Source organism: Vanessa atalanta, chromosome 5, assembly GCF_905147765.1.
Source record: "Vanessa atalanta chromosome 5, ilVanAtal1.2, whole genome shotgun sequence".
In the NCBI taxonomy this organism is placed as follows: domain Eukaryota; kingdom Metazoa; phylum Arthropoda; class Insecta; order Lepidoptera; family Nymphalidae; genus Vanessa; species Vanessa atalanta.
This window is the reverse complement of record NC_061875.1, coordinates 6,740,770-6,756,866: the sequence shown is the minus strand read 5'-3', so window position 1 is coordinate 6,756,866 and position 16,097 is coordinate 6,740,770. Positions and strand designations below refer to the sequence as shown.

Sequence of the window (16,097 nt, the reverse complement as noted above, 5' to 3'; positions counted from 1 at the left end):
AATAAATGCTATTAAAAATCTAAGTACTATTTTAAGGAATAATGCATAGCCTTTAAATAATACTATAACTAGTTAATTTCAAAAGTAAATTAGGTTTTAAATATAACGAAATAAAATTAAAAAAAATAGTTGTTTTGCCTAACAAACAAATTAATTACGTTGTAGAACTGCAAGATTTTGGACGTTTTACAGGATGATTGTCATGGTTGAGATTTTGCTTACTTTTTATTTATTTGGCACAACTAAGATTTGTTGCGAAAAAAAAAAGTTTAAATTAAGTACGTATTCTATTGAATTGGGATATTGTAACACAGCCCTAAAACTTTTGTTACATGAAATATTTATAAAATATTTTTCTTAATGAATCCATAAAATTATGAAAGATTAAGTACAATAAATTATTTTTGAATCGCAAAATATCAATGAAACATAATATAATTTAAGTCACAAGTTATGTCTTACAGATTAAAATGTAGACTTAAGTATCACTAATCACTTACGGCCTACGTTAAAAATCTTGTTTGTTTGGTTAAATATGGATATATCTCTATGTCAGACATTTGAAAGAAGACACAGCATACTTTATCTAATTAACCCATAAATAACATTTATTGATAGAGCCGTTAGATTGTTACCAAATACATACAAAATAAGGCGTGTATAAAAAAATCCGAATTGATTTGCTATTAAAGTAATAATTATATTTATTGTTTACATAGCTTCAGAATGTATTTGCTGAAATTAGGTAACTTTTGAGGCCTGTTTGAAATAAGCAGTGTAATTAATTAAAAATAACTATAGTCGTGTAGAATAGTTCAAATACAAGAAAAAAAAATTTACTACATTATGTATATACACATTAATAACTGTGATTGAAGGTATGTTAAAAATAACATTGGTAGTAAAAAAGCCCAAAAATCATACAAAAAAAATTCATTAATCGAATATTAAAAAGCAATAATGCGAAAAAATATCCACATAACAAATAAATATTCAACAAAATTTAAAAAGGACTTCATTCATAAATGTAACAAATTAAATTTGCTAATAAAATAATAAACATAAGTAGTTATAAAAAACAATACTAGATAGGGTAACATGGCATATATATATACATATATTGATTTATAATGTAAGAACTTTGCAACTGATTTTAAATTTTTCAAATATATTTTGTTGACATATTAGAGGATGCTATCTGCACAATTTTTAAAATTAAACTTGCTATCTGTTTAAAAATGATGTCTTCTTGACCAGTTTTGGTTATAGCGGCCACTCCAGCGAATACTAGCTCGTAAAAACAGATAGCAATCTCAATTTTTACTAGTAGCACAAACAGCTCTTCTTGCTTTGCATGTATGAAAAACATTGACAAAGTCCAAACTGTTAATGAAAATTTATTAACAGAAAAACCCAATCGTCATGTGTTGAACCAACTCGGGATTTCATCCCAGGATCTGCAGCCTTATAAGCTAGCCACTAGACCAATGAGCCCGTTAAACCGCTCACATGAGAAAGAGATAGCAATGTTCTCTATTTTTAATTTGATGATTTATTTTAGTGTAGCAATATCTTTTCGTGCAATAGATTTTACACTATTATTATTAAGATTTATTTTGTGTAGTTTTAACCTCTATGTACATAAAGGTATGCTTCATTGAATACAATCGTTTTTGCAACTGTTTTTTTTTTTTATTTAATTCATGTTTTGTACTTAAATAGATAGAAATATAAGATGATGAGTGAGAAGAGAAACAACACAGCCTTAGATCATCTCACTCCAATTAAATTTAATTTCTATAAGATCACATAAATAAAATTATACTGATTACTTGTATTCAAAGGACAGAATTGTTTATCAGACAAATTTGTCTTTTAATATTTTTGGTATAATTTGAATAATTTATTTGAATAAAATACGCCTAAGTTGTTATGCTACAACTACTGTAATTACTATTTTATCTAATTTTACACTTTATTTCTAAAGATTAACCTTAAAAACATTATATTATCCAATGTAAATACCTCAAAAACTTTTATGCTATTGACATTAAAAAAAGCTTCAATGTTGTTCACAAGAACAAGTTTTCAAAAAAATAATCTTTAAAATTTCTAGACATTTCAATAGAAAGAGTGAAGATAAATAAACAACTTTGATCATAAATTTACAAGATATCATTGGTCGAAATCTGCAACGATCTTCATTATAAATAAATGGGACCTTTGAATGTCAGTGAAGTTGGTATCTGAACTTAAAAAATTAAAGTGGAGTAAGTAGTAAAGTGAAATAGTGTTGTATTATAATTTAAGATATATTAATTAATAACTGTTTATAGGGTACAATATAGCTGTTCTATTAGCAAATCACATTGAATATGTTAAGCTAAGGTTTGTTTCCTTCTGCCCATGGAATTTAGTGTCGTTTTCTTAATGTACTGCAGTTTTAACAAATAACATTGCTTTTTCATGCATGTAAAACTAACATAGATGTTACAAGGAACTGTGTTTGCCATATTTGTATATAATAGAAACATTAGACAAATTAAAACTAGGTTAGAATGTGGTTTGCCAATCATAATATGTAATATTATATTCACTCAAAATCAACTCAAAATCAACTAAAGATCAAAACAATTAAATAAACAAAGTTATAAATCTCAATCTTAAGTAGGAGTTTATTTTACTTCCAACATCATGTTTCATGGAAATTGGAAAGTGTTATTTTTTGTACAACTCACAAGTACAAAAGTAGACGAAACTACATTACACAAATAATTTTACATTATCATATAATTAATTTTAGTACCTATAGTTTCATAAATATTCATATTTGGGTAAGATATGATCAGTGGTAAGTATGAAAATGATACACTCGCTAAAACACCTCAAATACTATTCGCAGATACGCAGCGTAACCTATCTGTATATTATTCATTAAACATATGGAATTTTGAATCTATGCTATTATTATAAAGCTGCACAGTTTTTTTTGCTTGAATATTAAGTCTGTGAATTTGAATTAAAACATAATAATAGAAAGCTGTAATATAACATGGGAACAGAGCAGTAACCGTAAACGTCAACCGATCCGACAAACTGTGCTAGTATTTAGTTAATGAGATGCACTTAGTTACTTAGACATCGAGTGCACGAATGAGACACGTATAATCTAAATTGAACGCGGGTACGATCGCGGTCACATGTAAGTCTATATAAAATCCGTCGGCACTATTGCGTGTCCGCCGCCGCGTCACGGGCGCGCCGGGCCGTCAGCACGCGAGCGCGGGCGACGCGGGGGACGCGGGCGCCCACAGCGGGCACGCCGCCTCGCCCGCCGCCTCCTCCTTGTCGGAGCACCGACGGCGCAGCACGCGCAGCAGGGCGGAGAATCGATCTTGATCCGACAGAGTCGCCTGTGAATGTCAGAATTGATATATAATGACACATTTTATTTATTATGACTTACACTAACAGCAAATGAGCATGACAATATATAGAAAAATATTTTGAGCATAACTATTTTAACCCAATTTTTAGTAGCAAATGTAACAAATAAGTACACAATGGGAGCAGAATAATAAATTAAGAGAAAGATCCAATCCATAACCAACATATATCATCTCAGCACAAATATGGTCCACTATAAAGTCTTATAATATTTGATTTGTTTTCATTCTATTTATCTATCTAACTCTAAAGAAACATGTATTTTTTTATTGTGTAAGATGCTTTTGATAAATTCTCAGAAAACAAACCTCAGTGGCTATTGCTAGCAGAAGATGCAGAACTGGTACAATCAGCAAATAAACTCTAAATCTATAAGTTTCAGGATCTGACATGTTCACAGCCTCAACTTCCATGTAATCTGTCAGTGCTTTCCATGGACACAACAATAGCACTGTCACAAACACAGCCTGAGTCACTAATGTTATCACCAAGTAATCTGGAACAGGTGTTCATAAATTATAAATGTATTAATTTAATTGTTATTATTCAATTATTTTTTTTCTTATAATTAATATGAAGAGGAACTAATATGGTTTTTCATTTGTCATTGTTTAAAAATTAAAAAAAAATTTACTCACAATTGGTACAAAATGGTTGACGGAAAGGCCAACCTTTAGCATAAACACAGGCCATAATTAAGTACTGGAATGATGTAATAATGAATATAACTGTATTTTCCCAACACACCACTTGCTCTACATTTGCTCCACCTTCCACTGGTTTAAACCTTAAAACAAAATATAACAACATTGTAGTTATTTACTAATATAGAAGTTACTATATTGTTAAACAGATTATAGGATGCTTTATTAGTTATTCATAAAAATATTTTAATTGAAATTTAAGTAACGCCGAGCAAGGCGGGAGAGCATCAGTTAGCTATTTATCAATAACAATCTAAATGTTGGCATTATATAAATATTCCAACGGCCATTGGTTGTTCAACATGTGACCTAACCCCTGTCGCAAGCCATATCGGCAATCCCTATTTTTCGCCGGATAATCTGATTAGTGATATTATGACCTTGAATTTGTGGACTAGTCTCGCCCTACTGTCTACGTCAGGCAGTATTCCGTTTCATTACGATATAAGCGACATAGGGTCTTGACTAAGGTTTTAATTCAGCTTTAATTTTCTAATTTTGTCAATTAAAATAGGTACAAGAAAAAGTCCTTGTAGTACAAAAAATTAAAGCATAAAAGAAATCAAAATCATCGAAAACTTACCATTCCTGAGACTCCAGAAGATAAATAGCAGATAGTTGCATGATCAAAACAAGTAAAACTTGCATTATCAAGGGCAATATGCTTGTGATGGCTACAAGGGAAACTGGTGGTGACTGTTTGGTAAGTACAGGGCCAGGTCTCGCTCGTCCCAACGAGAGTGCCAGTAGAGTCGTAAGAACAAGATCAATGTACAGGAACTGATTGTTACCAAGAATAGAGTAGAACTAAAACGAAAATGTTTTACAATTAATTAACTGCTTTTGAAAAAAAATCTTTTATACATTTATATTAAATCATACATAACCAAAAGAATTAATTTCAATGGTAACATTGTTGTGCTTACAGGATATTAACTATTATAATAAAAAACTAATTATTGGTAATAAATATTAAACTCACATTATAGAGGATGAGTATGGAGAAGAACTGAATAAGCGAATAGAGAGCCATGTACTTGAAGATGGCAAAGGACGTACTGAGCGCACATCTTCCCTCCAAAGCTAGCAATTTTACGCATCGTATATTTTGTTCTTGAGATGTAAATGGTGCAGCCACTAAAAAGAAGTAAAAGTTTTTTAACATATTTTTTTTGTGGAAAAATTTAAGTATATAAAAAGTTTTGACTACTGACTGATCTAACAATATATCAATCATTATTTTTCACTTGCCCTGGTCCCATTTATTCAGTTCGAATGAATGAATAGAATTCGGCCCCACCGGAGTTTGAACCCAGGACCTCGAAATCGGCCTTAGGTATTGTATAAGAAGTAATTTGTAATGCTCTCCGTACTGTAAGACAAAGCTTATCGATAGTATTACCTGAGGCGTCGGCCTCCGACAGCGAGATGCCGACGTGCGCGGCTTTGAGCGCGCCGCAGTCGTTGGCGCCGTCGCCGCACATGCCCACCACCAGCCCCGCGCCCTGCAGCGCCGTCACCAGTTGCGTCTTCTGGTCCGGCCCAAAGCGACCGAAAATCATGCCTGGAATCAAAAGTATAATTCAATCATGTCTGTCGGTACGCAGCATGGCATAGAAGCTTATAATTTCGTCATACATTCATCCAAGCCGCGCAGATGCAATTAGACTTTAACAAATAAGTACAAACCCAGATCTTGTACGTTAAATTATCGGAATGTATTAGTGACAGCTCGAGCTTACAAATTGTGTTAGTGCGCGTAAGACGATTTGCATAAGAGACGAATAAAGAAGACGAAAAATAGCGATATGTGATAATTCAAAAGTCATCAGAATATGTAATTCTAGCTTATGCCCACGGTTTGTATATTGATACGTCTATCCCTCGCGAACCGATTTTCTGGGTGAAAGGTACCTTGCATGATATAATAATATTTCATATAATCAGGTAAGAAACTTTAGGGTAAGTAAATAAAAAAATATATCTAATAGAAGAAGATATTTAAAACTATAATATTACTATTGCTAATTATGTATCTTACATACTACTTTAAACTATTTGGTGCTATCAAAAAAGATTGTCCCGAATAAGATAAGAAGGTAATAAGACGTGAACACCACAGAAATCACTTCAAAACTGCACCGACACGAGTAGATATCGACACCCTCCGCAAAAGTCGTATCATGCTTTTTATGTCAAAATGCGATTTTGGTACTATAATATTTGGTATTATATAAATACTACACATCCGTGAAAACCATATTTTCATATTTTCTCTAAATACCGAGATTTTAAATCGCCAAGTCTTATCATATTTAAACTTCCTCGCATACAATCTATCTATTAGTTGATTCTATTAGAACGCGCGCAAGAGAACCATAGCTCAGTTCCAACATCGTACAATATAAACAGAACAAAATATTACTACGGTGTTTAAAAATCTAAAAATACAAGAAATTATCTTTTGACTTTTGTATTTTAATGTTTTGTGGAAAAATGAATATGTCCGAGTTGCTTTTTGCGTGATCGGTGTTTGTGGATTATACGTCATAAGTGGGAATGTACGATTATATGCGTGGTCTCATATTGTAAAGTAAAAGTAAAGACCTTATGTCATATTACTTAGTACGCGCTATGGCACGCAAACTTGCTCAATGCGCAGTCAGCTCACTCACACACTGATAGCTCGGGCACAGCGCGAGGGCAATAGTTTGTTAAAATACCGAATCTCAAATTTCTTGCAGCCCGCGTTTCGTCTTTAACTCCAGAAAAGTTGTTTATCAAAGTGCCAGATGATATTGAAATGACGGTTTTTGCCTATCTGACGCAACACCATGGTTTTAGGTCACGTGATATACAGACTAAAAATTACGACTTTAAATTTTAATATAATAAATTAATAATGCGCTTTTATGACTCGATATCAAAATATTTAAGTATATTTCTACATATATTTTAAATTTTATCTAATTTCATAATTTATTTTTCACTAGTGAAAATACCCTATTATACTACATAATAATAAGTGCCAATAATTAATAAAAAAAAATTGACAATCAAAATATTACTCTCAAAAATATAATAATTTGATAACAACCATCTAAAGTAAAACATATTTACGTCCACACTACTGTGAAATATTACTGCAGATAAAAACAGAACTTTAAACATAGCTTAAGATAATTCGCAATAAAATTAATTAGATTTTTTATGCATTAGTATAGTTTATATAAGGAAAAAGTAATGAAAATCTACCTACCTTTATTAACAATGGTGGGAATCATCTCCGGGTAATATGTACGCATGACAGCCCAAGTTTTGCCCTCCATTGCTATGACATATGCGTCCATTGCTAATTTAGGTGGACCACCTTCGCCTACCACCTGCAATCATAGAATATTCTTAATATTTTATTTTAAACTTCAAATACTATTATAATAAAAATTACCATTGTTATATCTATCAATAAATATGTATGAAATTTAATGTCCAAATACTAACTTCCATAATAAGTGCTGGTCTCTCATCATTATTTAGTTGTTGGGATGCAGTTATGAGCACCACTTTTTGATGAGGCTGAACCATTGAACAACCTCGAGCTACCGACATGGCAGTCATTATATTATCCCCTAAAATATAAGAATTTTTAACAACTGCTCTTCATACACCCATATTTTACATGCTCCATTGTGAATGCATTCCTTTTTAAATTAAAAGAAAGAGTTAACATAAATAGTGGATTCACAAAAAATAATGCAGTTAACTTAGAGAAGTTTTCTTTTTTTAAATTAATAATTTTTTTTAAATTTAATTCAGTATATTGTTCAGTTACTTACCGGTGACCATAACCTGTCTCATATTAGCATCATGTAATTCTTTTATAACTTGCGTTGTCTCCGGTTTCAGGCTATTTTGCATGACTAGAAAGCCTAAAAACATCATATCGCATTCTATTGTCTCTCGCTTTAGTCTTTGCGCGTCAACCCACTTCATCTTACGATCTAATTTCTTATAGGCGAGACCAATCACTCGGAAACCATTTGATGTATACTCGTTGAGAACGGTGCTAAAGTTATCTGGTAGTGAATCTGGATCACACATGCCTGCAACCTTGGAGTTTTATTTAAAGTTTTTTTTTAAATACCTAACACTAATTTTCAAATAAATTCATGTAGTATTTTTTTTATTTTTATAGTAGTAAGTTAATATTAATATATTATCATTCAAAAATGTTGGCCAACTTTATAGTGAAGATTTTTAATTACCTTTTCAGGAGCTCCTTTTACATAGTAAACCATTTGGGGCTGACCAAGAACTCGAGCAATAACTCCCATAGATTGCTGAGATGACGAAAAATGAAATCTTCGGAGTAATCCAATCTGAAATATTGCAAAATGTAATAGTTTAGTTTATTTAAAAAAAAAATTGTATAGTATCCCAAATTTAGTAGATTCTTCAAGCTATGTATTACAAATATTTAAAGAAGCATTATATAACATATGTAATATTATATTATAGCTATGAAGCCTTAAATAAACATACCTCATAAGGCATCTCCATTGTAAATGGGTCATAGTTGTCCAAGTTCTGAAGATCCTCATTATGAACAGTGGCAGGCTTTACTATAGCTGGGGTCAAGTTGTCATATCTGGTATTTTCAGGACCTGGCTCTTCCAAAACCTAAATTTTAAAAATAACAAATTAGTTATGGCTAAAAGAAAACAATATTTGTTATATTACACTCACTTGTCTAAACTTCTTAAATATATCCTAAATTGACAAATAACTAGGAAACTATAAATACCCATTGAGTGAATTCAAACATCTTCAAGTCCAGTGGATCTCCTTTCAATTGTCCTTGAATGCTTGTGAGAGAATGGCAAGATGCTAGGGCTTGAACAAGAGGACTTTTATTAGGTAGGTCAACAATTTCATTGCAACGGCGTCCAAATTTCTCAGTAGGGTTAAATGGTATGACTGCATAAAAGTCCAGCCCATCCTCTGTTAGAGTTCCCGTCTGAAATGTTAAATTAAAATTATTACTAAAATTTTATTATTAATTAATTTCATATTACAAGGGAAAAAAAAACAAAGGTAATTTACCTTGTCGAAGCACATGACTTGCAGTTTTCCGCACATGATTATACGCGGAGGTGACACGCAAAAGATTTTATTGCGCTTGAGGCGCTGCTGGCTGTAGACGATGCCTGCCGTCATAGCGGCGGGTAGCGCTGGAGGCACCACGATGGTGATTATATCCAGTGTTCGAAGCACAATCGTACCCAAGAGGCTCTGAAAAGTATGGGAACAAGAATACAATGAATTTATGTGTATACATTTTTTGAAGTGTAGAGAAGCAAGTAATGTTTAATTCTCTTCTTCTCGAAGTGTCAAATGTATAACAAAATAAATAACAGTACATTTTTCTATCAAAGGTAAAATCAATAATTTTAAAATGAGAACAATTCATTATTTGTAGTTTTTAACATAAATTCATACTAAAAATCCTATGTATATGAATAAATATATATGGCAAGAAATCGTAATAGTAACTTACGCCTCTTCGTACGTAAAGCCAAATCGAGTATCCCATTCCGATAGCGGCAATGCAGAACATAAATATGACGAACTTAACGGCGTCTTTATAAAATTGGAAATCAAACTTTTTTGGAAATAAAATACTTTTTATCAACTCTCCTTTGGCGGTGTAAAAGCCAGTGCGAACGACTTTCGCCAACACCTGAAACGAAGTTCACTTATAATTAACTAAATAAACTAACAAAACTCACATAAAATTAAAAGGTATAAATGTTTTAATAAATACCTGATTGTTTCCATAGAATCTTGTTTGAATAACGTGTGTGCCAGCAAACAGCGTATGCCTCTTGTGCGTATCAGTTGAATAAACTTCTTGTGAAATGCACGGGGGACCCTTCATGACAGGTACACTTTCACCTGTAAATATTATATAATTCACTAGCTGACTACATTTTTTTATTATATACTACTAATTTTATTTTATACTAGTGTCTCGAAGGTGAATAATTACAAAATGTGTTTGTTTATAAAAAAATGCCTTCCTAAATAGAACTTAACAGAGGCAAGTATTTTTAAGAAAAGTGCTTTCAAGAAAAAGCTCAGTAATATTACTATACTATAGAAGATCGTATGACAAAATAGTAGTACATATTGTATATAAAGAACATTCGAAGCTAAATTTTACTCGAAAAGTTCGTATAGTAAGCGACTATATAAAAATGCACTTGAAACGCTGAGACAGAACGCTAAATCTTCTGGATATAGCTTCGTTAATTTTTAAAGCGAAGTTTTTTCCAAGCAAAGTAATTTCTTCAGTTAAATTATATTTTCATGTAATCAGCGAATTGTTGGTCGAATATTTACGATTACCGCGCACGCGGCTATAAACATAAGAAGTAATAGTTGTATTAATAGTATAAATAGTATTTTTTAAGAATTTTGGTAAAAAAATTGTCTTTTATATTTTGTAATATGAACATAACATAAATGTAAAATTTAGCCGAACTTAAATTTAAAAACTTAGTAGAGCACGTGCGAAGACTGGTTCGAAAGTGTATGATGCATAACTCAACAATTAATTCTCCCAATAAAGGATACAAACGATTCATTGATGTAGTTTATGAAAGATTTACACAGCACAAGCCCTTAATTAACCTCAAAATTGTCCGCTATACAATCAATTGTCAGAGGCGATGTCCCACATCTACCATAAGACATGGAAGCTTTATTATATGATACACAGCTATCTTATAATTTGTTTTTATATTGATTTGAATCATACGGCAGTACAATAAATTCGAAAGTGAGTTTTTTTTGTTTGTTATTTTTTTTACGTTACTGCTACTCAACATATCAATACTTAAATTCTTTCTTAAGACACTAACACTAGTATCCGAATGAAAGTTATAGGATAATTCTAATATACTTTAAAAGCCATAATAAATGCAATTTTAAAACTTAAAATTTAATAAGATTATTCTGTCGACTCTTAACGTCCTAAATTCATCATGTTGAATAATTGTACTAGATGCCCTCATATAATATCTACTCTATTTGTTCATGGTAAATTTCCGCTGCAGAGTGAGTCACGCACACTGACTCACCGGTGAGCATGGACTCGTTGACGATGCAGGTGCCGGTGAGCAGCATGGCGTCGCACGGCATGACGCAGCCGTCGGGCGGCAGCACCAGCACGTCCCCGGGGACCAGCCGGCTCGCGTTCACCACGCACTCCTCGCGCCCCGTGCGCGTCGGCCGCAGCACCGTCACCGTGAACGTGCTGGTCGAGCCCGCCATTTTGTGCAGGTTTATACTCATCTGGAAACATTATTTCTATGATTCACCTCCACATATTTACATATCTATCTCGCAATGCTTAAGCTGAAAAATACTAATTAAAAATTATTGATGATTTGTCCAAGTTAGGATCACATAATTTAAGTAGAGATGACCTCATTATCAGCACTTAAACTTATTTTTCTTAAGAAAACTCTCAAAATGTCATATAAAATACAATAAAATAAAAGTTAATTTGCAGTTGAAAATAAAAAAGCTCCTAATTAAATTAATATTAAACAAATACTACACTTAAATACGTATTATTAAAATTTCTAAATTGAAATTTTGTATTAGAAATTGTAAGTTCATCACTAAATGATAAATTAATTTTCCTTTGTTTTGAATAATTTGAAACAATATATCTCTTAAGACATTTTCGTGTTATTGCGATAAATTAGGATCACTTTTTCCTTTTATTGTTGTCTTGTTGGTAAAACCTATGTAAATTCTTCATTTTATTTACCTGTTTAGTTTGATAAAGAGCCATCATACACGACGCTGCAGAAAGAAGGAAAACGCAAGTTGCATACTGGTAATATTCATCCAGTGACCATAGGATTATAGAGAAAACTTGAAATAAATAAAATGGATTGAATACTTCATTCACAAATATCGTCCAGTAACATTTTACTTCGACTTCCACTGAATTGCCTCCATATAATTTAATCCTATAAACAAAAAAAACATATTTGTAAAAAAAACTATTGGGAATATAAATAAAAAAAAGACATAGGAGCTACTAATGATTTAAATAAAAACATAAAACTTAACAAGTATCAATGAAATTGTGATCAAATTAACTTGGAGTTATAATAATATTAATCTTTTTGTATTGGCTGAAGCCAATCATAATTGGTTCAATTGAATTCATGTTATATTCGAGCATACGTAAATAACATAGTTGCTTACAATTAAATAATAAAATCAAGTATAAAATTACTTACAGTTCATTTTGTTGCCTTTTATTGATGCCACACATATTTTCCATTAACAGACTTATTGTTAGTTTTTCATTGAGTGCCAATACATTGATGAAGGTTCCATTATCATTAAGCCATATATAGCGGCTATGTTGGTAAATGAAGTAGCGTAGTCTATTTCCTCTATGACTGGAGAGGCTCAAATCTACTTCATTTACCTTTTCGATTTGGAAAGAATCTTCGCCATCCGTTACTAAAATATAAAAAAAAATATTGAATGTCTGCCCTATTAAAAGCACTATTAATTATTTTAGCTAAAATTGAAACACCACGTCATAAATTCTTACCACATAATTCATCAGCCGTTTTCAAACTGCATTTTATATATTTGAATCGATTTAATGTTGGATAATATGAAAATGCAAAATATGGTAGACCGCATAGTGACATGCAAACTGTATGAAATATAACTGCACGTATTTTTGAGTACTTGTAGCCGTAGATTTTAATAACTTGCTCATCGGCATTTGTTTCCAAGATTTGCCATTGGGCCTCCCCAATAACTTCATATTCATCTGTAATATAAAAGAACACGGTCTGTATACCTCACTGGGGATAACTGTTGGGTGTGGCAATAGCATATGTTTTTATGTTTGCCTTTTTTATATTTACCTCTCAAATATACTACAAATCTTAAACAAATTTGTTTAAGACAAATATTGGTTTTTTCAAATATTTCTACATAAAAACTTAGGTAAAGTTACTATAATTCGCATGTTGCTTAGTTATTTAAAGTTTAAATACAATCGACATAAAGAAATATTTATATTAGGACCTTGCTTACATTAAGTAATTTCATAGCTCATAACACTAATTCGACCTAAGTAATTTTGTTTTTTTTTTTTTATTTGTGGATACCCAATAAAAAAGAGATTTTCCTAATTAGAAAGAGAAATACTATATAAATTTACTTCTATTCTACTATAAATATGCAATTTTAGTTTCTATATAACTTATTTATGTATAAGATCATATTTTTAAAAGACTGGTGGTAAATATGGTATTTTTATAAAGGTTGTTGATACTCTATATGGATGGAATCCTTTTGATTCACATAATCTTTGAGTAATAAGAACTAAGAAAATAGATTGTCTGGTCTATTTTGACATAGAAATTAACATTCTAATGATATATCTAGAAAAGTTTTTTTAACAAATGTAAATAACAAATTTACAAACCTACCTGTGTTTTAAGTTATTATGAGTTTATATTATACTTCTAATTAATTACTCTAATAAGAGTTATAGTCAAAAACATATAATAAACATTTATGCAGAATGATTACCTTTTATGGGATTACGGGTATGGGAGAATGATCATTCGGATAAAACCAAAGTAATTATGAATATAAATTTTATGAAAATCAATACATATATTCTACATAGTGTTCACCAACATACCTTTTCCTTAAAATATTCAATTTATCCTTGAATCGAGAGGACCATTTTTTGAGTGACTAATAAGACAAAGGTGTAAATAAAATAATAACACATTTTCAATATTGGTATTAAAAAAGTCTTTTAAATTGGCAGATAATTTTACATGTGTTTCATTTGTTCATAAAAATCTCCTGCTTGGCGGTGAAGAAAAACATTTTGAGGAAAACTGAATGTGTCAGATGGAAATGTGCCATATGTATATCTACCAACCCACATTACAGCAATGTAAGCTATAATGCAATATAAGCTCCAAACCAGCTCTTCAAAAGGAGAGGAGGTATTGGACTAAAAGCTCAGCAGAAGAATATTTATGGGCTGTGACTTTCTCTATCCGTAAATTGTTATTGACAATTTTTTTTATTTTTATTTAACATATCATTCTATTTTAAAAGTGTATGTATTGTTTTTATAAGAATGAAACTGTTGAAAAGATTTCATCTGACCTCTCAAGTATAATGTTACGAAATAGATATCTAAAGCAATAATTCAAATCTGATAACAATTTAATCTTATCAGTAGACCATCATATTTCCTGAATGAATCAATATTACTGTGTATTCTATGATAATCATGTGTAATGGTTCAAATGCATGTAAAATAGTTAAAATTAAATATTATTAAATTTAATAAAAATTTTGGACTCTCAATATTTATTTGACCAAGCTAATCTTTACAACAATGTGACTAATTTTTATGGGTTTTTAAATGGATATAGAAGATTGTTATGTTATATTAGATTATTTTGATCGTTTTACAAATAGAAAATTATTAACCATATTTTTTTAGTCGATAAGCTTAATTTGCAACAGATTTAACTTAATATGTTAACATATGCATAATAGAATTATTATATGAAACCAATACTACAAAACAGTTAAAAACACAAACAAAAGCAGTACAAACTAGAAGGCATGGTGATCATTTTGATTGTTAATGGTTTAAAGGTGCAAACACAATATTATGCTATCATCACACACAATAAAGACATATACATGTTACAATGTTATTAGTAAATAATAATTGTAATGTATTTGTCTTTATCCCAACAGTATCCCCAGCAAAGTAAATGGTGAACTTATTTCTATTTATCTATTATAAATTAACACAAAATACATAAAAACAATATTTATAAAATTAATAATAATACACACATTTAAGAGCATGATAATGTAAATAAATATTTAAGTGCATTAATATTATATAAATATATAAGAAAAAAGTAAAACACATAAAACTAGCATTAACATAAATGATTTTAATATTATATATAACAGCAGATGATACAAGCTAATATATGTAAATGAAACAAATAAAGTTTTCTTCTGACTGTATAAGTATTAATATTTATGATGATAATATGAATATTAAAAATATGTAATATTCACAGAAGTTTATTTTCTAAAGACAAGACAAATATAATTGTATATATATTCCTTAGAGTAATATACCTCAATTTCAAACATTACATATAAAAATTTACAATAAATAAATCAATCAAAAAAATACTCATATTTTATCACAGATCTATATTGAATTTTTATTATAAATATTAGTTGGTAATAAAATATGATGTGTAAAACTAATAATATTTTACTAATCTATATATAATTTTCCTAGTTTTCAATTCATAATATTCTTTGTTTAGTTTTTATATTCCTGTATTTTTCATTAAGAATAGCATATTTCATAGAAAATATATTATTGGTAATGTTTAAAAATCTAAAAAACGAAGTTCAAATTAATTTTGCCTGAGCCTTGACTAAATCATTTTAACCCTTATGAACCGTAAAATTAAAAATAATCGACTTGAATTTAAGGCACTTACGTGGAAAGGTTGGTGAATGTACAAATTATATTATGATTTAAATACGATATCTATTAGTTTCTGATAGAAATTAGAAGGAAAGATTAAAAAATAAAGTAAATCATTGCAGTAAATAGTATTTTAAGAGAATTTGATCTATACTTACCATTTGCAACTAAAGTATTATTCATGTTCAGCATTCCCAATTATTCTATTACAACACGAAAAATTAAGGCATAATATTGAGATGTTATTAACTTTATTATTCTCGGATGCTACCTCATTTCAAGTAACATTTTATTTTATGGGATTCCATAAAATAAAATCGCGCCCTCACATCACACCA

At 30.4% G+C, this 16,097-nt stretch overlaps 1 protein-coding gene across 2 annotated transcripts; it reads right to left on the bottom strand.

Moving 5' to 3' along the window:
* Window positions 1-1,081: 1,081 nt before the first annotated feature.
* LOC125064109 (polyamine-transporting ATPase 13A3-like) lies at window positions 1,082-16,097 on the bottom strand. Of its 2 annotated transcripts, none has more exons than XM_047670906.1 (20): window positions 15,918-16,097; window positions 12,796-13,023; window positions 12,473-12,701; window positions 11,992-12,196; window positions 11,294-11,507; window positions 9,976-10,106; window positions 9,709-9,891; window positions 9,255-9,443; window positions 8,956-9,168; window positions 8,694-8,831; window positions 8,417-8,530; window positions 7,988-8,261; window positions 7,653-7,780; window positions 7,411-7,534; window positions 5,554-5,715; window positions 5,134-5,288; window positions 4,735-4,958; window positions 4,086-4,234; window positions 3,756-3,943; window positions 1,082-3,413 (listed from the first exon to the last, which is right to left on the bottom strand). In XM_047670906.1, exons 1-20 carry the CDS (start codon window positions 15,949-15,951, stop codon window positions 3,270-3,272), a joined length of 3,426 nt encoding a protein of 1,141 aa, XP_047526862.1. In that variant the 5' UTR covers window positions 15,952-16,097; the 3' UTR covers window positions 1,082-3,269. The 2 variants fall into 2 exon arrangements, with proteins under 2 accessions (XP_047526862.1, XP_047526863.1); XM_047670907.1 differs by having other exon boundaries at window positions 12,796-13,011.

Excerpts from the sequence above, each read along its gene's own strand:
- LOC125064109 (XM_047670906.1), bottom strand. The coding sequence starts at position 15,951 with ATGCTGAACATGAATAATACTTTAGTTGCAAATG. Across the intron at positions 12,197-12,472 it reads AAAAGGCAACAAAATGAACT|GATTAAATTATATGGAGGCA; the intron begins GTAAGTAATTTT and ends TTTTGTTTATAG. Across the intron at positions 9,169-9,254 it reads AAGTCATGTGCTTCGACAAG|ACGGGAACTCTAACAGAGGA; the intron begins GTAAATTACCTT and ends TTAACATTTCAG.